Raw genomic sequence first — 24,996 nt, forward strand, 5'->3', positions numbered from 1 at the left:
TGTAATTTGGACTGTATAACACACAATGCGCTTATAGTTTAATTGCTCCCTGACAATAACTTCAGCAACAGTGTTACTCATATGCATATTTATGAATATTGTGCAAGAAAATAATGATCCGGCACAATTTAAGTGATACAATATTGGACTGAGGGTCATTTATTTTAAAATAAACGAGTAATCCAAACTTTTTATTTTTTTTGCTTCTCTAGACTTATCAGCCATTAAGAGATAATGAGACTGCAGCATCCAAAGTAACGGAGAAAAGGTAAACCTACAAATTAGATAGCAGATAACTGACACTCTGCTTTCACACACAGACTATGTACGTATAAGGGAATGTACATTTTTAAATACATTTCTTTTTTAATTAATGCATTCTGGAAATTAGGCAAAATATTATCACCATTTGGGAATTAACAAATTTGCCTTTAAGACCTCCCAACATCTGATGCTTCGAGGGCTGGGCTGCTATCAAATAGGGGGAAGTGGTCATGTCCTCGGTGGGAGGAATTGTAAACAAAACAAGTTCTATGACGCACGCTGAAAAGACATGCCACAATACCTGTAATACCTGCCAACCCCTTCCTTGCCAATTTAAGATATATGTCCTGACTGCGGGACAGTCCTCCAAAATTGGGGCAGTCCTGCAAAAATACACTACAGTTATGAGGTAAGGTTATAGAAACTCTGAGTCAACTCTGCATTGGAGACAGATTGCGCAGAACAGATGTGCTAGACTTACTCATATTATGCAATATTTACTCTCTCTTTCTCTAGAAATGTGAATTTCCTAACTGGAGAATTTGAAAAACACAATGAAGAAATGGGCGAGCAACTCAATTTTTATCAGGTATTACCTTCTTCTGTTGTTGTCTTTTAACATGGCAGTAAAGGACCACTTTGTCCAAACAGTTTTATCTTTTTAGCTGTAGCCTTATCTTTATATCATCTGAATAGCTCTCATACCTTAATAGATAATTATCTTCTGGTATTCTGGCAGTAGGACAGTGACAATGGTCTCCATTGCAGTTTTACTATGTAAGACTGTACTGCTGCATAGACAATTATTTGTAGCTCTAGAAAAACATATTGCTTCAGAGTAATGTGGATATTTGGGCAAGAACATCATCTTTTTTTCTTTGCAGCCCATCTCCCTCCAACTAGTTTACCCCACATTCATTCTTATCAGTGCTACACCTGAAGCTTCTTCCTAACAGACTAGTGAAGTGGAAAGTGATTTGCATGGTTATCAGTTTGTCCAATCAACCACATGGACTAAGCTAAACAGTCCAACTTGTTTCACCTGTTAGTATAAGCATTAAAGGTGCCTATACACATACCAATTTATTTTTTTACACGATCTGGCTGATTCCGACGCATCGGAACGACAGATCATGTAAAAAATGCCCAAATCGTGAGTCCCCACTCACGATCACGATGCGCGTCCCCGCTGGTCGCACATCGCATTGTCAGATCTGCCGTTCTGTACTGTAGGGCAGATCTGACAATCTAGGAGGCGATGCACTGTAAAAAGTCTGGATGCAGGAGAGATCGTATGAAGATTGGACACCAAATCGTGTGCAGAACTGCCGGGAGAGTTTCAAAGGAAATCATACACATCGGCTGATCGTGAGCACATCGCTATGTGTGTAGGCACCTTAAGACCAGCATTGGTGCCTCCCATGTGTATAATGTTCTCTATTTCATTCTAATTTCCCACCAGGCCAGAGCAGGTAGACCACTGCTTCCCCTCATGGCCATTAGACTGCACCTGATTTCAGTCATACTGTCCCAACATCAGTTGTAAGATGGTGACACTGGCAGAAACGTGGTGAAACATTGAGGTGCATTTGATCAGGTTTCTGTGTCTAAAGGGCACATCAGCAGCTGAAACTCATCTCCAACTTGTCAAGGTGTACGCTGGTAACGTCATGTCACAGAAACAGGTTTGGGTTTTGTGCACTGCCTTTGAGAACAGCAGGACAGACGTTCAAGATGAGCAAAGATCTGGCCGGGCAAGCATGTCCACCACAGATAACAATTTCTGCTGCATTGAAGCTCTGATTCAGGAGGACAGATGCATTCAAGTTAGATGACAAACTGAACATCTCGGTGGGTACTGAGCACAACATTGTTAATCATCAACTGGGATACAGGAAAAAGTGTTCACGCTGGGTACAGAAGCAACTCACAGAAGTTCACAAAACCAACAAAATGGGATTGTCTCTCGTGCACTTGACGCGGTACCATGAGGAGGAAGTGCAGTTCCTGCAGGGTATCGGTACAGGCGATGAAACGTGGGTGCAGTATGTGACACTGGAGACAACAAGCATCCATGACATGGAAACATGCATTGTCCCCACCTTCAAAGACATTCAAAACAAATCCATCAGCAAAGCAGGTCATGGCAACTGTGTTTTGGGACTCCAAGGGCATGCTTCCTGTTGATTTCCTCACCTAGGGAGATAGTGTGAATGCTGTCTGCTTTTGGGACACATTAAACCGGTTGCGGATGGCAATTCTTTAAAAACTACCTGGGTTGCTGCAAACAGGCGTCCTGTTGCTGCACGATAATGCCAGACCACACTCAGCCAACAGCACGCGTGAGTTGTTACGGCACTACCATTGGGCTGTACTGGACCATCCTCCCTACAGCCCTGACCTTGAACCAAGTGATTTCCATCTCTTTGGACCATTGAAGAAGCACCTGGGTGAATGGCGATTCGCAACCGTTGGTGCAGTTCACCAAGCCGTCATGTCCTAGCTTCAGGCACTTGACACTGATTTCTTCTATGCTGGGATAGATATCATGGTGTACCGTTGGAACAAATGCTTATACAAACAAGTATGTGGAAACATTATCTGCACCAAGGCCATACTATTGATTATACTTGTATGTAATACACACATGCTTATTCAAGTATGTGGAAACATTATCTGCACCAAGGCCATACTATTGATTATACTTGTATGTAATACAATGGATACATTTATGCAATTAGAGGTCTTGTTACCTTATTTACTGAATCACCCTTGTACCTAACCACTTGGGTACAAAGTGTGGGACATTCTGCAGTTTTACTAGGTGGAGGGGGTTGGGCTCATTGCTAAAAACATATTTGGCCTGCAAAAAAAAAAAAATATATATATATATATAATTAATATAGTCAAATCTGCTATAATTTCAACATATTTTGTGCTGAATTTTGTAAAAGAATCTGTCATACCTGCTTTTATTAGGCCCTATGTAAGTGTACACCATGTGACTGCTCTTTTTCCTAAGTAGAGGGTAAACACAGCACTCTATGTGAATGCGGGAACACTGTCTGAGAGTTGTCTTGTAGACTTCAATATACATAGTTTTTTTTATGTTCAAGCTCCTTTGTTTGCAAAGTAGGGAAGCTAAATTAAAGCCATCGGGAGGGAGTGTAATTCAGATTATTGTGGAGCCACTCTCTGAGTACTGACATTTACATATAGTGTGCTGCATTTTTCTACGTTCTTGCTTGCGTTGTGCACTATGTAAACTATTAATATAATCAAATATAATAGGTTCTCTTTAATCTCTAACCTCTAGACAAAACAGAGAAAGGTTCTCTCTGTTGTGTCTAATTATGTAGTAATGCGTGTTTGTTTTTTGTTTCTGTTTTTCCAATAGGCACAAATGGGTGAAATGAGATTAAAGCTAGAAAGCATTGTTAAAGAAAATGAGAAGTGAGTGCTGTTCGTATGTCAGTGTATTTGTGCTTTTTGTAGATCCAGTTGTGTCTTGTGGAATACAGACCTCATGCTCCTGAGTTTATCATGCAGCAGTGTATACTTAGCCCATCCGGTTGGGATTCAGTGGTGCATTGTTAACTCAATCCTACTTACAGATTTATAGCTCTGTGCTCTAGCAGAGTAATTGAGGTTTTAATGATGCCGATTTTGATTGTAATTGTGTTCATCAATCTCTGCTAAAAATGGTCAGCACATATTAAAGCTACAATCATATGGATCAGGCCTGTGACCTTGTAGGCAGAGGCTCAAATATAATAGCCTGAGAGTTGCGAGATTTCACCCATGTGCCCTCGGGATTTAAAGCTAAACATTTTTTTTAAGGCAAAACCACATAGGTTTTGATTTTAAAATAGATTTGGCGCTTTAAATCTCAGACACCTCACCGAAATGTTCAAGTTATAGGGTTTTGTTTTATGATGTCGTCCAAATTCATCCAGTGGAAGGCCCAGAACAGGATTCCTGGGTTAAAGTTCCGACCGGGACCCCAAACACTCCATTACGCATCCCAGACCAATTGCCACCCCTCTGTGAAGTTTTCATCCAGTGGCTCCCCCGGTCAAAGTTCTGGCTAGCATCCCTGGGTCAAAGTTCTGGCCAGCGTACACCAACGGGAGGTCCGACATAGTATGTTTTCTGGGATCCAATGTTACCACTTTGTGAAGTTTTCGTCCAAATCCATCCAGTGAATGGCTCAGAACAGTCTGCCCGGGTCAAAGTTCTGCCCAGCGTACAGCAATGGGAGGTCCAACTGGGATCCTAACTCCCCTAAAACCTGGCCAGGATCCAACTATCCCTCCCAGTGTTCTGCCCAGGCTGTTTTCTGCAGGCGCATCGCCCGGCAGAAACAGCCCACCGCCCAGGACTTTCCCCTGCCGACCCCTGCTGTGGAACGCTGGCATTCTGAAGTGACCGGAGGCTAAAGAAGCCTCCGATCGATTCAGAGGTGAGCGTTCCCAGTGATGCAGTGCGCGGGTGACATGACGTCACCCGCGACGTGAGGAGCCTGCCCCTGCTGGATCTAGATAGAGAGCGGCGAGCAAGTTAATGTAAGTTCTGGGCTGGGGCTGGTGCTGGGACCGGGACCAGTCTGTGGGCACTGCCTAAGGGGCACTATTTAACACCTGTGGATGGGGAGAAGCCTGCTCTAGCAGGTGGATCTGTTTTTCTCTTCTGTTGCTGCCTCTCTCCTCAAGATGTGGTGTTTTGTTCACTTCCTCCTCAATATGCTGCTGTTTCTATATATGGAAGCATGCAAGGGAGAATAATTGGTTATTTATCTATTGGTGTTTTAGGGAGGTTTTTTTTTTTTTTTTTGAGGCTGCTGTCACACAAGCATGACTTTTGAAAGCGGCTCATATATCTGTACAGTTTGCGATTTGCTGTCCTGTTTGTGAGTGCTACCTGGGCTTCTGCATAAGGGGCCAGCCTGGGGGCACTGCATAAGGGACACTATTTAAGCCTGGGGGCACTGCATAAGGGACACTATTTAAGCCTGGGGGCACTGCATAAGGGACCAGCCTGGGGGCACTGCATAAGGGATACTATTTAAGCCTGGGGGCACTGTATAAGGGGCCAGTCTGGGGGCACTACTTCAGCCTGGGGGCACTGCATAAGGGCAAAGCAAAACTGCAGGGGGCAATGCATAAAGGGGAAAACTACAGGGACACTGTATAAAGGGCACAAATACAGGGAGCACTGCATATGGGGATAACTACAGGGGGCACTGCATTATGGGCACTTTTGACTGAGAACCAGTGGGGGAGCAGTCTGAGACCTGTCGGGCTGGAATGGTAAGGGAGATACCCCTTTTCCCGGCGCGCGCATCATTGCGAAGGCCCCCACCTGGCTACTTCTTGATGCTACCCGGCTGGAAAATATTTATGGGTAGAACACTGCCACCTTGCGTTGGTTTCATCCCAATGGGCTCAGGGGTGTCCAAATGCATAACCGGACAGACAAACAACAGACCAATGAATTTTATATATAAGATTTGTCGCGTTTTTGCTGTATTGTCTAATACAGGGCTTGACAAATCCCAGGGGCCAGGCAACCATGGCTACCAGATTTTGCTGCCTGGCTACCAGATTTTGCAGTGAGGGAGGAAGCGGATCCTCATCAGCTCCTGCTGAGATTCGTGCCTATAGTATTGCGGCGTTCACAGGTCCCAACCTGTGCCGACTCCTCCTGTCCATGACTCCTCCGCTCCATCCTGGCCTGCTCTGATCCCTGTTGTCTGTCTCATTCTACGCTGATCCTCCTGTACGTCCCGGCTGTCTACTGTTTCCTATCTACGGCTGCATAAAGCTCTCCGGTAGTAGGGTCTATGTGTGGCCAGGGATTGGGGAGCAGCTTCAGAGGGATAGTGATGTGACCATGAGGGGGGAGGGCTTTTGTTGGCACCATTATTTCATGTGAAATGTGGTCCGTTATTACTGGAGGGTGGGGGGTGGAGCAGGGGAGCTGTGCAGAGCAGTGAGGGGGCCTCCATTTTACTGTATACATTCAACTATGACCATTTTGTGGACTAGTATAGTGTGTATAACAGTTGCATAACACACAGAGCTGTGCTCCTTACTCACTTCTGTAATTTTTTTGGAGGGACAGTGATCTGGCTCCTACACTTTCATCCTGGCTCCTAGATTTTAGAAAAATTTGTCAAGCCCTGGTCTAATTTAATTTTTCGATACTAAATAACTGTGTAAGATTTGGCAGCTTTACTAAACTGAGGGGAGAGTACATTTCAAGTCATTATTTGGACTGTTGCAATAATTGTGTCTAGATTCTATCATGCAGACTTTTCTGGGTGTAGCGCAAATCAATAACTTGTTGTGCATATATATATATATATATATATATATTACAGTCAGGTGCATAAATATTGGGACTGACAGAATTTTCATATTTTGGCCTCTATTCACCACCACAATGGCTTTGAAATGAAACAAACAAGATGTGCTTTAACTGCAGACTTTCAGATTTAATTTGAGGGTAATTCCATCCAAATCAGGTGAACGGTATAAGAATTACAACGGTTTCTATATGTGCCTCACACTCAGGACTAATAGCAAAAAACTTTTTCTTTGCACAATCCTTGGCTCTTGGAACTGACAGCCAAGGACAGTGCTGTGTCATTGAGGCAACTGCAGCTGTCGAAATCGATAGCTGCAGCTGTTGGAACGGTCAGTGCCACTGACCTTTTCAAACATCTGCCTGCACATCAGCGCCCTATCTTGAAGGTAGGAGCGCTAATTATAACAGGGGAGCATAGTGCCACCATAATTCTGCTCGCTTCCCTGCATTACTCCATGCAGGAAAGCGGTAACTGCAGCACTTAACGTGCACTGTTACTGTTTCCCCCCCTATCGCCCCTTCTTACATCTCCCCCAGGTGCTGTTTGAGATTTTCACAACGTATTCCTATTTCTTTTCTCTCTGATTCTCAGGTTTATGTATTTGTTGCACAACAAAATATAGCCCAAAGCTGCTATTCAAATAACCTTTAATTCCCTCCTGCTTTTGTAATGATAATGCAAACTGCTTTATCAAAAACGTTCAGCTTAAAACAGTCATTTATTTCTGATTGTGGTCATGTCCAGCACATTGTAAGATGGATAGGGCATTTCATGCCGACAGGCTTTAGCAGTAAAAAAGAGAGTCTGTAAATGATGCCACATGTAGGAAATGAAAATAGGAGTCTCGCTGATGTCATGTAACCTGACCATCGAACTTTCAGGGTAATGTACACGTTTGCAGAGAAAAAGCGCAAAGCCTACTATCAATTGTAGTCTCCAGATATTCTAACTGGTCAGACATAACTGCAAGGAACAGTCAGTCTGCTAGTGCCTGCAATTGTCCTGTTATAAGTAGATGACAGGTTGCTATTACATGTTCTGGTAGTTCTAGCATAAAAGCAATTTTAAAATTGCAGCTCTTCTGTAAGTTCATTACTGGGGGAAAAAAGCAAGGTGACATTTTGGTCATTTCATAATATACTTTTAACTTGGTTTCATAAAAAAATGTTCCTTGTGTGTTTGTAGCCAGATCCTTTTATTTCCCTATATAGCTGAGGTTGGGTATTTAAATTTGTAAATTCTATGCGTGCAATATATAGTCTGCAGCAAAATATGGTGCCATAGCCAGTGGAGTTTTAAGAAATTAGGGGGTCTGTGTGCAGATTTCTGTGAGCCCTCCCCTCTAGACATATGGCACTTGTGTATGTTCAAAAGATAGTAAAGACGGTCTTTGATATCACATGCATCATATTTATGTACCAAATAAAATTTAAAAAACAGCAAAAAAAAATACAATAAAACCTATTTTGTTTTGTTTTGTAACTTTTTACAAACTTATTTTGTGTGTGTGCGTGAGTACGTATGTACGCGCTCTAGTATATATATTTTCTTGTTTCGCTGGTTTGAGAAATTTATGTAAAAAGCTTCAAAAAGGTAAAAAAAATATTATTTTTTCTGTTTTGCATTAAAAAAGTATATTTGAGCATTTTCATATTTGGACATCATAGACCTTTTTAAAATCCCTTTCCCAACATTTAGTCCTGTTGTAGTTTCAATGCAGTGTGAATGCAAGTACTAATTCAACTTATAGGGGAGGAATTTGCCCCCCAAAATAATAGAAAGCGATTTTGAGGCTTAAGCTAGCTACACACCTGACAGATTTGCTAAGGACTAGACAAATCTGATGACCAAAATATTCCGGTAACGCCAGATGTGGAGTGTACACACTACACAATAATTGCTTTGTTTCAAATGATCGCCTGGACTAAAAATCGTTGAGGTGACTTTTATATGCAGGATTGAGCTGAGCTCCGTACGCACTACAAATTCTGAATGATGCCTTTCCCACGGGACCATGCTACGTCAGTGACAGATTATAGACCGACTGTTGGGCTCTACTGTATACTAGACAATTCTTGGACCAACAATAAAAATAATATTTAAATTTATGCAGACAATACTTTTTTTATGTTAATTGTGGCCATATTAATTCATGCTAAAATCAAATCGATCAGTGATAATTTCAGTAATATGCTGATGACCAAGCCAGATATGATATGCCAGTGATAATGCCCCAAGAACTAATATGTAAAAGGGCATATTACAGTGATAATGCCAATGAAGATCAAATATACCAGTGATAATGCTAGTCTCATTTAATATGCCAGTGATAAATCCCCTTGATCTAATAAGCCAGTGATTATACTCAGTAATGTGATCAAGTTAAATGCACATTAACAGAATTATGGACCATTAAGATGACCATCGATAGCAGTAATACCTAGTGAGATATTTATTAATAGTAACCTTCTGTAAGATAGACAGTAGTGCAACAGCCAATAACATATATATGATGTCCTTTAATAGTAATTCAGTAACATGCCATTTGACAGTAATGTACAGTAACATGATCATTAGTAGTAATATCTTGTATTGAGAATGCCCAGTCTAATGGACACTAAAATACCCATTTATAGCAATTGTCAGTAAAATGGGCAGTAGTAGCCATGTCCCATTGCCCATTATTAGCAGTGCGAACTGTAGAGCTGCCTTGGTAGCACACACTGTTAAACATGAAGTGACACTGTACACTGACTGATGGCTTCTAATTAGGCGTCGCCAGAGGACATACTTCTAGAACATCAAGTTTAATGCTGAAAATTATATTTGCAGGTGGGAGGCAATATAATTATAATGATACGCACAAGACAACACCAATGCTTTTTGTCTATGGATCCCAGTTAAGTCGCCATATCTGTGCTGTGAGAAGTTCATGGTACAGCAGGGAGTGAGTACTTTGATCCATTTATACTCTAGTGCCACACGATGCACCCATGGCGCAGTGCAGAAGCAAGATGCACCAAAGTTTAGTTTAAACTATAGTAGCTTCACCCATATTTCTATACACAGTTTGGAGTACTCTCCACACCAGGTTAAGTGGGGAGGGATGACCATTTGTAGATTAACGTTTACTACTCATAATAAAGAGGACTAAAGAGAATCTGATTTCTTGGCTCACAGGCTCTTAATCCACGGCTCACAGTTCCTAGGAAGCATCTGCTCTAGCAGTGAAATATCTAGTCATGATGTTTCTAGATGAAAAACAGCGACTTCATCATCCAGCACCCAAAATAAATTAGCTATCTATACAATAAGCAAGAATGTCTGTCTGTTTGTCCTTTATGCACAGCCATAGTTTTGTACCTAGCTCCACCAAATTTGGCATAGTGGTGTAGTTTGACTAGAATTAGTGTTTTTGTCTAAATTTGAACTTCCTCAGGGCCACACACTGGTACACAATTCCATAAAACTGGGACATTCTTAAATAACACTGGTTTTGGCTGGCTTCATACTGTCACACTCTGATCTCTTCCAAAGTGCTGTGTTATATCACTTTTCCAACAGCCGCATACATGAAATACAGAGTTAGTCAGCCCTCTGTGTTTGCATTTCAAATTTTGACAGTGTGCATTCTTAGCATTTCACCCACTATCTCATCTTACAGCAGCCAGGCTGGGGGTCTTAGCAGAGTGCCTGGCAGGCTCATGAGCAGCTCAGCACTCGATACATTCAGACTGTGGCAGACAGCATAATCAATCCACAATTTTTGATTCTGACAAAGCTTAGCATACAGAGATTACAAACAACAGGGAAGATTGATCACAGCCACACAGAGCCACTGCGGGCGGGTCCCCTTCTGTCCAGGAACGGGACTCCAGTACCTGCATTCCTCCACTGATGGCAGATCTGCCAAATATGGTATTCAATGTCAAGAGTGATTTCAGGGGATAATTCAGCTGCGGATGCAGTGACAGGGATCATGCACATACCTGATTATCGTGAATCTGTGCATGCTCCTGACCCGTACTGCGCATGTGCACTATGGATCTGTGATCCAGCACGCAGATTGGCAGCAGACTTTCAGTGATTGACAGTCTGCTGTCATTTCTGGAGGGGACGGGGACTGCCCCGGTTTCCCAAATCTGAGGCGTGTTCCCGCCATTGGGGAGAGTGGAGAGACCAGGAACATCTTCAACTGACTGATATTTCCTGGCCTCTTCCTCATCCATGGTGGCCGTCTTGCATGACTAGTCATTCTGCCGGCCGAAGGAATCGCAGATGTTCTGACGCAGCTCGGAGCAGTAATGCATGCAGGAGGCGTGACGTTGCATTACCATATTATAGCTATCACAGCTGGTAACATGTTAGCCACTGCGATAGCATATCCACCCGCCGCTGAATCACCCCCCTCTGTTCTGCAGTGATTTCTGAAACTCAAGTGATTTTGGAAGCTATACTGATTTCTGTCCTGTAAGTCAGTCTGTAGCTGATATACCTCATTCCAAACGGTATGAGAATACGTCTGCCTGCACTGTCATTTATTCCTAATTTGCATAGTTATCCAGGTTATAGACGAGGACAAACCAAAAAAAAAAAAAATGAACACTGCAGGTTTACTTCAGGGTTCAGTCTTCAACCCGGGCAATGCCGAGTATCCCAACTAGTTTATAGTAAACTCACCAAAGCAAGTCATTTTGTCTTTTGCGCAATGGCTAATGCCATTTAGACTTTGGTAAAACCTTTTTAAAACATTGTCGAACTAAGGGCCGGATTCAAATAGCTCCGAAAAGCTGAGATCGTCGAAAAGCGAGATGTTTTTGCCTCATTCGTGTGTTTTGAGGTGAAGTTTTCGCCTGCTTACTCAATTTGCGCCCCTGCTTATCGCCCTATTCAATTGTAAAACCGGCGAAACGCATACGGGGAAATGCAGCAAATAGCCGAACTGGAGAAAAGGTCTGTTTTTTTGGGGGGAAACCAGTCTGTACCCCCAATAAAGTCTAACTCACCCGGGGAATCAATATAGAAGTGTATTATTAGTCATAATAAAAGTAATTAGGCGAAAACGTCCTGGAGTTGAATAGGGCGATACTTCGGAAACAGGCGAAAAACGCTTTCGGCTTTTCGCCTCTAATTGAATATAGGCCTAAAATGGCAATTGTGCCTGTGTTTATTGTTAAATTGTATCCAAGTTTAAGTTTTTTCTTTTCATGTTGGCTAGAAGCTGACTGCTGATAATGCAGCAGGTATTATAGTGTTGTAGAATTCCACCAGAGGTCCTGTAGCATCTCAGTCGTGCTGCATGTTACCCTGCTTCTAGTTTAAAAGCTGAAACAGGATTTTGCATTTAACCTAACTGAGCGATTCAGCTGTCCAGGAGCAGATCCCTGTTGCTATTAGGTAACTGTTTCCACAGCAGATCTGGTCATTGTAACCCTGTGAAATAGTAGGAGAGGGAGCAGGGTGGAGTAGTCATGTGATAGGGAGTGGAATGAAACATTGATGCACCTAGTAACAATATCATTTTGCTTTAACAGCCTTGTCTACCACATAATGGTTGCTGTATACTTCTTAAGCTTACATTGTACAGTTTTAGTTAATTTGTGCTACTTCTGGGAAAAAATATTTATTTTGGGTTAATGTACAATTGATGTTGTATAATTATATATGAAAATCCCAAGAATGATTGAACGGGGCGTCTTGTGGACCAGAAGAATGTCTCTGTACTATTTTCAATAAAGTCCATTTGACTTAACAGTGAGTGCGGATTCCTCATTTCTTCCATTTGAAAGGGTAAGTGTCATTTTTATTTATGTGCCCTATCTATCTATCTATCTATCTATCTATCTATCTATCTATCTATCTATCTATCGAATCATATTGGACCATTAATTCCCCCGGTCTCTAGCAATCGTGCTGGGATTTTTGGCCCTGTCTGTCTCCCTCACATCTGTCTCTCTCTAATCTCTCTCCCCCATCTGTCTCCCTCATCTCTGTCCCCCTTGTGTCTTTCATCTCAGTCCTCCCATCTATCGCTTCTCTGTCCCAGTTGCTCTCTCCTCTCTCTCTTCCTCCTGACTTTCTCTCATATGTATCTCCCTCCAGTCTCTTTCATATGTGTGCCCCTCCCTCAGCTCTCTCTTTCTCATATCTCTCATATATTATTAGATCTCTGCATGCTTTGCTGTGACTTGTGGAGCAAACTATTTATATGTTTTTACACCATATTTTTCTGTCTGTAAGACTGCAAACCTGGTTCTCAAGAACTTGGACTCCACTGGGAACTTACTGTACATAAATTATTGCATATGTATAAGGTTTGGGATTGTGAATTTTGACTTTTATGTAGTATATAGTCAAATTTGGCTTACATCATATATAATAACTAGTGGCCATAGCAATCGCCTGTGCCCGATTTTATGGACTCGTTACAACGCCATTTTGCTTGTTCCAGATACAACTCTAAAGGTGCCTACACACTTAGCCATATTTTACACGATTTGCCCGATTCCGATGCATCGTGATGACAAATCGTGTAAAATATGCCCAAATCGTGAGTGTCTACTCACGATGCCGATGCTCGTCCCCGCAGGTCGTACATCGCATCTTCAGATCTGCCGTGCTGTAGGGCAGATTTGCCAATCTGGGACACGATGCACTGGACAAAGTTAAGGATGCACGACAGATCGTTTGTCACATTGGACACTCGTGTGCAGAGCTGCCGGGGGAGAGTTCAAGGGAAATCGTAAACTATGTTGGATCGTGAGCACATCGCCAAGTGTGTAGGCACCATAAGTATCTAACTTGTGGTTATAATATGAAAATAATAGTAATGTTCTGTAGTGCATAACAGGCATTATGCATTAGACTCTTCATTTTGAGTTGGACAACTGCGGAACACAAAAATGTGCGTATTTTACTGATTCAGTTTAAATTATACATAACTGTAGAAACGAATAAGGGATAGAAGTACAGTCATACTTACCGCCTTTTTGGCAGCCAGGTGGGAGGTGCAGGGGGGCATGACATGGGCAAGTGTGTGTAGGGAGGGGGGCTTATACCGTATTTCTGTCATTGTGAAGCTGGGGCAGGGCCACAATGACATGATTCAGCACAAATCGCGTTAAGTCACCCTGACCGCACACTTGTGTTAATAAACAATCAGATAAAATACATCAAATAACTCACATTTAATATAAGAATTTAGCACCTTACATACAAATCATTATAAGCCAATCCAAGTCTGCCTACTGGAATAAAACACATATGTCAAATGAAGAAGGTAGATGTAAAGTTTCCAGGACTGATTGTTTATTAATACAAAGCACGAGGAGCAAGTCATTGTTTTTTGTTTGTTAGTTTCCCATACCCTCGATGAGAGTATCAAATTGCTACATTGATGTAACTGAACGTCCAGGTGCTGGTTTTAGTGAAGAATCTGCTCAGGCAGAAAATCTTGGAAAAGATGAAAAAAGATAAACGCAGGGAAAAGTAGAAAGTTTTACCTACAACACTTACAAAGAATGTCTGTATAATGTAAGAGCAATACTACGAGGGGTTAAGGTTGCCAGCATAGTAATATCTAAAGCTGGGTACACACTAGGAAGATGGATCGTCCGGCCGATCCTTTGTTTTATCTGGCGATTGGTACGTGCATACACACTTACCAATCGTCAGCCCAATGTGTCGTACCTGACATGTGCCCGCCCAGTTTTGATGTCCTTCACCAGCGTTCTCTGCAGCAAGTGTACGGGTGTTCGGCTGACCACCCGTACACACAACACGATGTGCCAATATATCTGCAGATATACCACCATCAGGTGTGCTGCACAATGACATAGTCCACAGACATATCGCTGGTACACACCTGCCGACGCGCCCACAATATATCGCCTATTTAACTAACGGCCGATATATTGGCGTGTGTTTACCCAACATAAGAATCACAGAGACTGCTGCTTTTGTTTCAAGACATAGATTTCAAGACAATTTTGCTGGGTATACACTTTGAGATATATTGCTGGTTCCATCAATGAGCAATTTATCGCCAGTCCGTCAGCGATATATCGGCATCTGCTGACCGATCCGTCCTCCTAGTGTGTCCCAGTGTATCCGTCATCCCAGTCTTTGAGACAGTTGTTTTTTGAAAGAACTTTGGGCCTGATTCAGAGGCGCTCGCAAAAAGCGAGCGCTCGCTCTGAATCAGGGTGGGCGCTTGGTTTTTAAGTTGCGGCCTCTTGGCCGCTCGCATAGCTGTGGGTTACCACCCACAGCTTATGCGAGCGGCCTTGATGATGGTCAAGACCGTCACGACCATCGGGCTTGCGACGAGACCCTTGTGGTAGGGTCTCGTGGCCGCAAGCCCCAGAGAGCTTTCGGCTCTAACAGAGCCGGAGGCTCTCACTGACATCACTGGTGATGCCTCCGTTTGCGAAGCCACCCCCCGGCCACGCCTACAAAAGGGGTCGATCAACATTGACAGCCGCCCCTTTTGTAGTGAGTCCCAGAGCGAGCGCTTTTTGCGCTCGCTCTGGGGCTCGCGCAAGGCGTGCGCACTGGCCCACCATCGACCCGGTTGCGAGCGCACAGCGCTTGCGACCGGGTCTGAATCAGGCCCTTTGTTTTTTTTTTGCCTTTTTAAGGTTTTAGTATAAAATTAAGCATACATGGCGTTATTTAAGAATATACATTTTTCTCTTACTGTTAAATTTTTATATTATTCCGGCTTCTCTGTATTTTTTATAGGCTTCTGGGTATTTGGAAGCGCCAGTGATATTCTGAATCTAAAACACAGGGATGCATTTGGCACTCCCAATGTTAAGTTGGGTACACACCAGGCTGATGGCCAACCCACTGACCTACCTAATGATTGGTAAGTGCAAGTGTCACTGCACACACAGCCAGACGTGCAATACTGTATATTTGCTTCGGCTGTGCCTCAGGACAGATGCGATATGTTTGTAAACGAAGTTGTCCACAGGCATATCCTCTGTATACACCTGCCGATGCACTACAGATATATCGCTCATTCAATGGACAGGGCGATATATCTGTCAGCATAAGTTTGTAGTATTAGAGAAATTAGAATTGTGACCTATCCCTAGAACTTTCATGAGTTATTGATTCCTATCTGCTTTCTTTGTGCTTTTATATGTAAATAATACATTATAAGTTCACTAAAGTTAGGTCAAACTATTTGCTGTTAGATCTAGAGTAAGGGGTAATGCTTAGCGCATCCTATAGCCCTTTGACAGTATAAAAATTGAGGAGACAATCTTAGTACAAAGGTAATAATTTTTCTACTTCAGGGTCCATAGGGTATCCACAGGATACCTTGGGGGTATAGGTGTGACGTCAGTCGCAGGGCACCAAAGAGTTAAGCTTTCAGCCTCCCAGGATGCACTAGGTCCCCCTCCTATACCCCGCCCCCAGGCCAAGGCACCTCAGTTTAGTTTGGTGCCCGGCCGGAGTCGGGTGCACCTGTTGGAGTGGGGGCTAGAAGAGCCCCTGAAGCTTATTCTTCATGCAGCTGTGGCTGCACAACTGGATGAACAGCATGGACAGTCAGTCCTGACGTCCATGCTGTCTTCCCTACACCCCGCCGGTACCAGAACGCCGGTACTGATCCGGGGATGCTGGTGGGCGTCTGGGGTCACAGCTAGCGGTGACCCCAGATGCTCCGGACCATGGCCGGATTCAAGGGGGACAGAGGTAAGCAGCGGGGTCCCGCGGTGGGTCCCCGCTGATCACATGGTCCTAAGTCCCCAGGCAGGGGGCTCCCTGGGGACTGGCTGCAGCGTGGAGCCAGGCGACCAACCTGCGCTTCCACTACCCCCTGGGACAGCGGACCGCAGCAGAGCGGTAGCGCTGCGGCGTCCCAGGGGTTAAATGCATGCCAGGGGAGCGCGCCTTCCCTGTCTCACAGCCGGCGCCTCCCCCGCTGCACACAGCCCTCTCTGCACTGTGCTGACTGGTCCTGTGTCAGCGCTCCTCCCCCAGGCCAGCTTCTCTCTGCTCCTCGGCGGCCATCTTCTCTGCAACGCATGGTGAACGCTGCTGGAAGTCTGGAAGGAAGCATCGTGGTCTGGGTCCCCCCGCATACCTCTCCTCCGCTGTGGCTCAGGTCTGTGTATGCAGCGCTGTGTCCTACCAGGCCCTGTGTCTGTGTAGTTGAGTGATCAGCGCTGTTAGTGCAGGAATTGTTATTTCTCTGCATTGTAGGTGACTGTGCTAGCGCTGCCTGTAACTATTCTTCACTAAACTGTCAGCTTTATTACTGTCCCTGTTCTTTCTGCTAAAGCCCTTGCGGTGCGGTGCTGCAGGGTGGTCTCTCGCCTATTTAATACTTAATTGGTGAGAGAGGTCACATACGTGGTGCCATCATGTCTGAAAGTGATTTTCCCCTCCGGCTACAGTGTACCACGTGCAAAGTACCGTTAGCGGAGGGGGAGGGTAGCGCGGAGGGCCTTTGCCGGCAGTGTTGTCCATGGCGCGGCCTATTACGGTTACAGCACCGGTACAGGAGCCGCCCTGGGCTTGTTTCGCTCAGGCGTTAACAGCTTTAGTGGGCCAGTTAGCTCCGCAGCCCGCGTTTACTCCGATGGGTTTGTCCCAGCAGTCTGTGGTGTCGTCACCCATGCAGGGGTTCCCACGACAATTGGTGGTACCCCACAGTCTCCCTATTTCCCCGCACCCGGGTTCTCAGGAGCCAGCGTGGGTTAACTCCCTGACGAGTTCTTTACAGCACTTGTCGGATGTATTGCAAGGGGAGTCTGTGATGCGGCCTCATAAAAGGCCGGTGGCGTCTCTGTCCGCTCCTTATGAGGATGACGAAGGGACGTCTGATGATGGGGAGATTCTGGATCCTTACGATCAGGAACCTTTCCATACTAAGGACGCTGATGCTAAGTCCAAAGTATATATTCCTGGACTTATTCGGGCGGTCCGCACAGCCTTGGTGATTGAGGACGAAGTTCCCCCAGCGGCTAAATCTAAGTATGCCTTTTTCAAAGATGTGAAGGGCGATGCCACAGTCTTTCCTCTTTCGGGTCAGTTGGTGGACCATTTAGAGGAGGCGTGGAAACAACCTGGCAAAAGATACCAGCCGCAGAGACGCCTGGCGGTGGCTTATCCATTCGCGGATAATTATTTTGCTAAGTGGGAATCCCCTCCACAGGTGGATTCTCACGTGACCCGTCTTGTCCGTAGTGCCACATTGCCGATGCCATCCATGTCCTCCCTTAAGGATGCTACGGACCGCAAGGTAGAAATCTGCCTGAAGTCCGCTTATTCCCTTGCAGGGGGGGCAGCACGGCCGGCTATGGCCATTTGCTGGGTTGCCAGAGCGATGGAGCGCTGGGCGGATTCATTAGAGGCTTCTTTTGAATCCGACTGTCCGGCCGAACAAGCGGAGTTGATTGGCAATCTCCGTGATTCGGCCACCTACATCAACGAGGCGGCTCTAGACATTAGTACTCTGGTGTCTAGAATTTCTTCAGCAGCGGTAGCTGCTCGTCGCACCTTGTGGCTGCGATCCTGGAAGGCGGACGCAGATCCAAGAAAGGTCTGGAAGCGTTGCCGTTTACCGGAGAAGTTCTCTTCGGTCCGGATCTGGATAAGATTGTGGCCACGCTGGCGGCAGCCAAATCTGCTTGTCTCCCGTCGGCCGCTGCTCCTTCTGGTTCTGGACCATCGTCCTTTCGGTCATCTAGGGCCCAGGGCAGGCCCAAACCACAGTCGTTTCCTCGACAGGCTGGCCCTAAGAAATCGGGCAAGCCCCGGAAACAGGCATGGAGTACCAGACGTCCGGCCCCCAAGCCAGATGACAAGCCTGCGGCCTGACGGTCCGGGTCTCCCCTTGGGGGATCCCAGGGTGGGAGGCCGCCTGCTGCAGTTCTCCCGGTGTTGGTCGTTCACTACGACAGACACTTGGGTTCTGGAGGTGGTCTCTCACGGGTACGCCCTCTCCTTCCGGCACAGACCCCCGGCTCGATTCTTCACCACGGGTCTACCATCAGACCGGAACAAGGCTACGGAGCTGCGGAAGGTATTGCACACTATGCTCCAGGCTGGAGTTATAGTGCCTGTTCCATTCTCCCAGAGGGGCCAGGGTTTCTATTCAAATCTATTTTTGGTACAGAAACCCAATGGGTCATATCGTCCGATTCTCAACCTCAAAGCACTCAACAAGTCTTTGCGGGTCCCGAAGTTTCGGATGGAGACCCTACGGTCCATCATTCTGGCGCTGGAACCTGGGGACTACATGGTGTCATTGGACATACAGGACGCTTACCTGCATGTCCCTATTCTTTTGCGCCATCAAGAGTTCTTTCGGTTTGCAACCGCAGCGACCATTTCCAGTTTCGGGCGTTACCTTTTGGCCTGGCGACAGCACCACGTGTTTCACCAAGGTGATGACGGTCATGGCGGCTTCTCTGCGGCTGCAAGGAGTCCGCATGTTGCCGTACTTGGACGACCTGTTATTGGTGACAGGATCTCCAGAGCTCCTGTTACACCACTTGGACCTGACCATTGCACTGCTGCAACGGCACGGCTGGCTAATCAACTGGCAGAAGTCCACTCTAATCCCGTCTCGGAGGATTCTGCATCTTGGAGCCTTATTGAACTCGGGACAGCAAAGGATCTTCGTGACGGAGGACAAGATCTCTGCTTTACAGTCAAGGGTGCGCAGTTGTCTGCACAGCCGCCGGGTGTCCTTACACTCGGCGATGAGGTTACTGGGCTCCATGGTGTCGGTGTTCGACATGGTGGAATACGCCCAGTTTCACTCCAGACCTCTGCAGCACCTGATCCTGTCCAAGTGGAACGGGCTGCCTCAGTCTCTGAAGTTCCAGACGATTGTGCTCACCCCGGAGGTTCGCCTGTCCCTTGCGTGGTGGTTAAAGACGACCCACCTCAACAAGGGACGTCCGTTCTGGGTTCCAAATTGGGTCCTGTTGACAACGGACGCCAGTCTTCGGGGCTGGGGAGCAGTTTCGGGTCCACACTTGTTCCAGGGCAGGTGGACGCCGACAGAAGCGGAGCTTCCAATAAATATCTTGGAACTCCGTGCGGTCTTCAATGCTCTCCTGCAGGCACAGCGGTTTCTCCAGGGTCACCCGGTGCAGGTCCAGTCGGACAATGCTACCACCGTGGCCTACATAAACAGGCAAGGAGGAACTCGCAGTCGGGAGGCTCTCGTAGAGGTCTCTCGGATCCTGGTTTGGGCGGAGCGCAATCTTCCGGCCATATCAGCGGTCTTCATCCCGGGAGTGCTAAATTGGCAGGCGGACTTTCTAAGTCGCCAGGACGTTCATCCAGGGGAATGGTCCCTGCACCCGGACGTTTTTCAACTACTGGTGGACAGGTGGGGTCTTCCAGAAATCGACCTCATGGCGTCCCGGCACAACAACAAGTTGCCGGTGTACGGGTCTCGCACAAGAGACGAAGGGGCGTCTCTGGTGGATGCTCTGTCCGTCCGGTGGACGTTCAGGTTCACATACCTGTTCCCTCCGGTCTCCCTTCTTCCACGGGTAGTCCGGAAATTCAAACAGGAAGGAGGGATGCTCCTGTTGATAGCTCCCGCGTGGCCCAGACGGCACTGGTTCTCAGACCTTCAGGGTCTGTCCGTGGACAGTCCTCTGCGGTTGCCGCTACGACCGGACATTCTGTCTCAGGGTCCTTGTCTTCACCCGGACCTGACTCGGCTGTCTTTGGCGGCGTGGCTATTGAGACGGCCATGCTGAGGTCCCGGGGGTTTTCCAGCTCTGTGGTGCGTACCATGTTACGAGCTCGGAAACCGTCTTCCGCGAGGATATACCATCGCGTGTGGCATATGTTCTTCCAGTGGTGTCGACCGAGAGGTTATGCACCGCGGGAGTTTCGTCTGTCTCGGATTCTCGCCTTCCTGCAAGCGGGACTAGATCATGGGCTTCGCCTTGTTTCTTTGAAGGTACAGGTTTCGGCCCTATCTGTCTGGTTTCACCGTAGGATTGCTACAATCCCGGATGTGCGCACCTTTATGCAAGGTGTTCTCCGTATTCAGCCGCCCTTTGTTCCACCTGTGGCGCCTTGGGATTTGGCTGTGGTCCTGAGGGCTCTCCAAGGACCGCCGTTTGAACCACTGGGCTCAGTGGATATTAAATGGCTAACAGCTAAGACTGTTTTCCTTCTGGCCGTTGCTTCAGCCAGACGTGTTTCTGAGTTAGGGGCTCTTTCTTGTAGACCCCCTTTCTTGGTTTTTCATGGGAACAGGGCAGTGCTCCGCACTCGGCCCAAGTTTCTTCCCAAAGTTGTTTCCCAGTTTCATGTTAACGAGGAAATAGTTGTTCCGGCCTTTAACTCACCGGGTCTTTCCGTGGGTGAGGCCTCTTTGGATGTTGTGCGGGCCTTAAGGACTTATGTGGACCGCACTTCTTTGTTTAGGAAGTCGGACGCTTTGTTGTCCTCTATGGCTTCTGTAAAAAGGGTTGGCCTGCTTCAAAGCAAACTTTGGCAGCCTGGATCCGTATGGCTATTTCTGAAGCTTATCTTCATGAAGGCCTACCGGTCCCTCCTTCTCTGAAGGCTCATTCCACTAGGTCTGTGGGTCCTTCGTGGGCAGCTTGACGTGGTGCCTCGGCAGTTCAGATCTGCAAGGCTGCTACGTGGTCTTCTGTCCATACCTTCGTGAGGTATTACAGGTTTGACACCTTCGCCTCTCAGGATGCTTCCTTCGGGCGGCGGATTCTCCTTTCTGCACAGGAGCGTCCCCACCCTTAAAGGATACTGCTTTGGGACATCCCCAAGGTATCCTGTGGATACCCTATGGACCCTGAAGTAGAAAATATGAGATATGGTAAGAACTTACCCTTGTTATCTCTATTTCTACGAAGTCCATAGGGTTCCACAGGACTCCCGCCCTGTCGCACCTGTGCTGCAGATGGGCTTTGCTCTGGTCACCGGTTTTCCGTCTCCCTCTGGTGAGAATGTGATTCTTGTATGTGTCCAGATCTTTGTTCTCTCTCTTCCTTCTCCTCCTCCGGCCTATGGCTTGGTAACTAACTGAGGTGCCTTGGCCCGGGGGCGGGGTATAGGAGGGGGACCTAGTGCATCCTGGGAGGCTGAAAGCTTAACTCTTTGGTGCCCTGCGACTGACGTCACACCTATACCCCCAAGGTATCCTGTGGAACCCTATGGACTTCGTAGAAATAGAGATAACAAGGGTAAGTTCTTACCATATCTCATATTATTAAATATTTAAAAAATGTTTTAAAAAATTTAATTGACATATATGTGCAAGTGAAAATCTTTAAAAAAGAGCCTTAAACCGGTATACAACATGCAGCTGAAAACATATACAGTATACGTTAAAACTTATACCAACATATAACAGTACACAAGAGGTAGTGTGTGTTATTGCTGGGACGATTACTATTGGTGATGCGGTCTAAGTAGTACCACTACAGAGTGATATGCCCAAGCCAGTGGTTCCCAAACTTTTTTGAATCATGGCGCACTAGTGCATCAACATTATTTTCATGGCACCCCTAAGCCAAAAGTTTGTTATTGAGAAATTAAGAAATAAATGTAGTAAAGTAGTACAGTGAAGTAAATTGTGCTTACCTGTCATCCTTAGCTTTGGTTATATAGTGGTGGACAGGTTTGTTCTTTTTTGTGCACAGATTTACATAACATTGACCATAAAGAATTTGATTTGGTGCTGGACCACCAACCTGAGGCACCCCTGCAAGTGTCCCGAGGCACCGCCGCGGCGCACAGTTTGGGAACCACTGCTAAGCGTTTTATTCACTCTGGTGTGGGGATGTACAAATCCCAGGGAGAAATTCAATGTCTTTAGGTGGTAAATGGAGTCACAGGGTTTTGGCTTGGTCCAGAAGTGATATAAGGTTCGCGGTGAGCACCGCTGGGGGCTATCGGATATATGTCCAGTCCGTGCCCTGTTGTTTTAAGGCAGTGTTCAGTAGGTGAAGATTACTATTTATCGTCGGGTGTAATACCTCCGTGGGGGTTCGCCCTCTTCTCCCTGGAGTCCCAAGGGGCTGGGGGTCTGCCGACAGACTGCCCGTCTCGGCCGCATCCAGCGATGTATGTCACGTTTCGGGATCGATGATTCTGCGATCAACGCGTTACCCCCCCCCATCCTTTTTTTTGCCCTCACTTCGTTTAGCGCCAACTAGTTTTAGCCCATGCTTTAGCTACAGCGCAGTCCCACTCCCCCCCCCCCCTTTTTTTTTTTTTTACAAACTATCTGGTGTTGCCTGGGTCGTCTTATAGGGTTGGAGCAGTAAGTCCTATTCACTTATAGGGGCCGATTCAGTCAGGTGCGGGTTGGGTACTGTGAGCCATTAATGAACTCACGATGCTAATTCACATTTTGTTGTGCATTTCCCCCTGAGCATGTGGAAAAGTAGGGGGAAATCTTTACCTTAAGTTAAGAATTTCAGGACACAGTGCAGAACCTCTATTAAACACCTCCTAATGAGTAATCATGCACTTGGAGGGGTTTATATAGCATAATTTAGCCAATGAAGACATGTCAGTTTTCAGGTGAATTTCTCTAAAAAGCTATTAAAAGGGTAATACGTATGTACTTTTCTCTGTTGTAGCCTTTATTTACAGTATAGTCCGAGGACATTGTGTGTGTGAGACGGATCTATGTTTGTGATTATGGACAGTCCCAGGTCAGTGCGTGTTCATGTGACAGATTGATATTTGTGCTGTATGTATGTATGTATTTATGTATGTATGTATGTTTATTTGTGTGATGTATGGATTGTCCTGGAGGTGTGTGTGTTTGTGTATGTAAATGTTATGTATTACTAGACCCAGGTTTGTATGTGTGTTACAGATATGTTTTTGTGATGTATGGATAGTCCTGGAGGTGTGTATGTATATGTTCTGTATGGCTAGACCAGGGCTCGACAAATTTTTGTAAAATTTAGGAGCCATTTTAAAAGTTTAGGAGCCAGACCATCGTCCATTACCAAAATTATGAAAGCTTGTATAGACCACCACACATGCTCTTTCAATGCCCCTCAACCTAGTAGTGAGCCCCCTGTAATAGTGCCCACAGTAGTAAGCCCCCTGTAATAGTGCCCCCAGTAGTAAGCTCCCTGTAATAGTGCCCCCAGCAGTAAGCCCCTTGTAAAAGTGCCCCCAGTAGTAAGCCCCTTGTAATAGTGCTCCCAGTAGTAAGCCCCCTGTAATAGTGCCCCCAGTAGTAAGCCCCCAGTAGTAAGCCCCTTGTAATAGTGCCCCCAGTAGTAAGCCCCCTGTAATAGTGCCCCCAGTAGTAAGCCCCCTGTAATAGTGCCCCCAGTAGTAAGCCCCTTGTAATAGTGCTCCCAGTAGTAAGCCCAATCTAATAATGCCTCTAATAATACCCCCAGTAGTAGTGCCCCCCAGTAGTAAGTCCCTTGTAATAGTGCCCCCAGTAGTAAGCCCCCTCTAATAGTACCCCCAGTATTAGTGCCCCCAGTAGTAAGCCCCCTGCAATAGTGCCTCCAGTACTAAGCCCCCTCACACACACACAAAAAAAAAAATAACAAAATCAGAATACTTACCTTAGGCCAGGATCCTGCGTCCGCTGCCGTCTGCCGCTCTTTGGAACTATGAGAGAGACGTCATGACATCTCTCCCATAGTGCCCGTGAGGGGAGCCGGACACTAGAGCCCAGGAGTGAGCTCCGGCTGCCGCCGCTCCTCGTTACTATGGGAGAGACGTCATGACCTCTCTCCCATAGTGCCCGTGGGGAAGCCTGACGCTGGAGCTCAGGAGAGTCGGGTGCCCGCTGGTAAAATTTCAGCGGGCGGCCGTCTATTGGAGCTTCTCTGCGGTCGCCAGGTCTAAACTCTTAGTCGCCATGGCGACCTGGCGCCCGGGATTTGTCGATCCCTGTGTGTATGTGTTTATGTATGTGTGTATGTTTGATGTATGGATAATCCCAGGTCAGTGTGTGTGTCTGTGAGATATATGGATGGTCCAAGGTCATTGTGTGTGTTTTATATATGGATGTATGCATGTTTGATGTATGGATAATCCCAGGTCATTGTGTGTGTGTGATATATGGATGGTCCTAGGTCATTGTGTGTGTGATATATATATATATAAAATATATGTATGTATACATGTGTGATACATATGGATGGTCTCAGGTCAGTGTGTGAGTCCTGCGGAGCCACGAGCTGTACCGCCTTTGCCCCAGTTGCTACCCAGGCATTCGATCCCTGGGTTCTCTACGTTCACCACCAGGTACAGCTGGACATTTTGGGATCAGCGCCCTGTGCTTGGCACATTAATGCTGTCATGCACATGCGGTCACATGACCACTGTTTTGTTTTGTTTTTTATCCTCCATCCAAAATA

At 46.2% G+C, this 24,996-nt stretch overlaps 1 protein-coding gene across 1 annotated transcript in view; it reads left to right on the forward strand.

The window, feature by feature from the left end:
- The window catches only part of SCLT1 (sodium channel and clathrin linker 1), a 146,522-nt gene that overhangs the window by 31,273 nt on the left and 90,253 nt on the right, over nt 1-24,996 (forward strand). Inside the window, exons 4-6 of the mRNA XM_088476098.1 lie at nt 213-268; nt 781-853; nt 3,662-3,717. Coding sequence (XP_088332224.1) covers nt 213-268; nt 781-853; nt 3,662-3,717 — 185 coding nt within the window. The remainder of the gene's footprint in view (nt 1-212; nt 269-780; nt 854-3,661; nt 3,718-24,996) is intronic.

This window comes from Taudactylus pleione, unplaced genomic scaffold, assembly GCF_031769625.1.
Source record: "Taudactylus pleione unplaced genomic scaffold, aTauple2 ptg000183l, whole genome shotgun sequence".
Taxonomy (NCBI): Eukaryota; Metazoa; Chordata; class Amphibia; order Anura; family Myobatrachidae; genus Taudactylus; species Taudactylus pleione.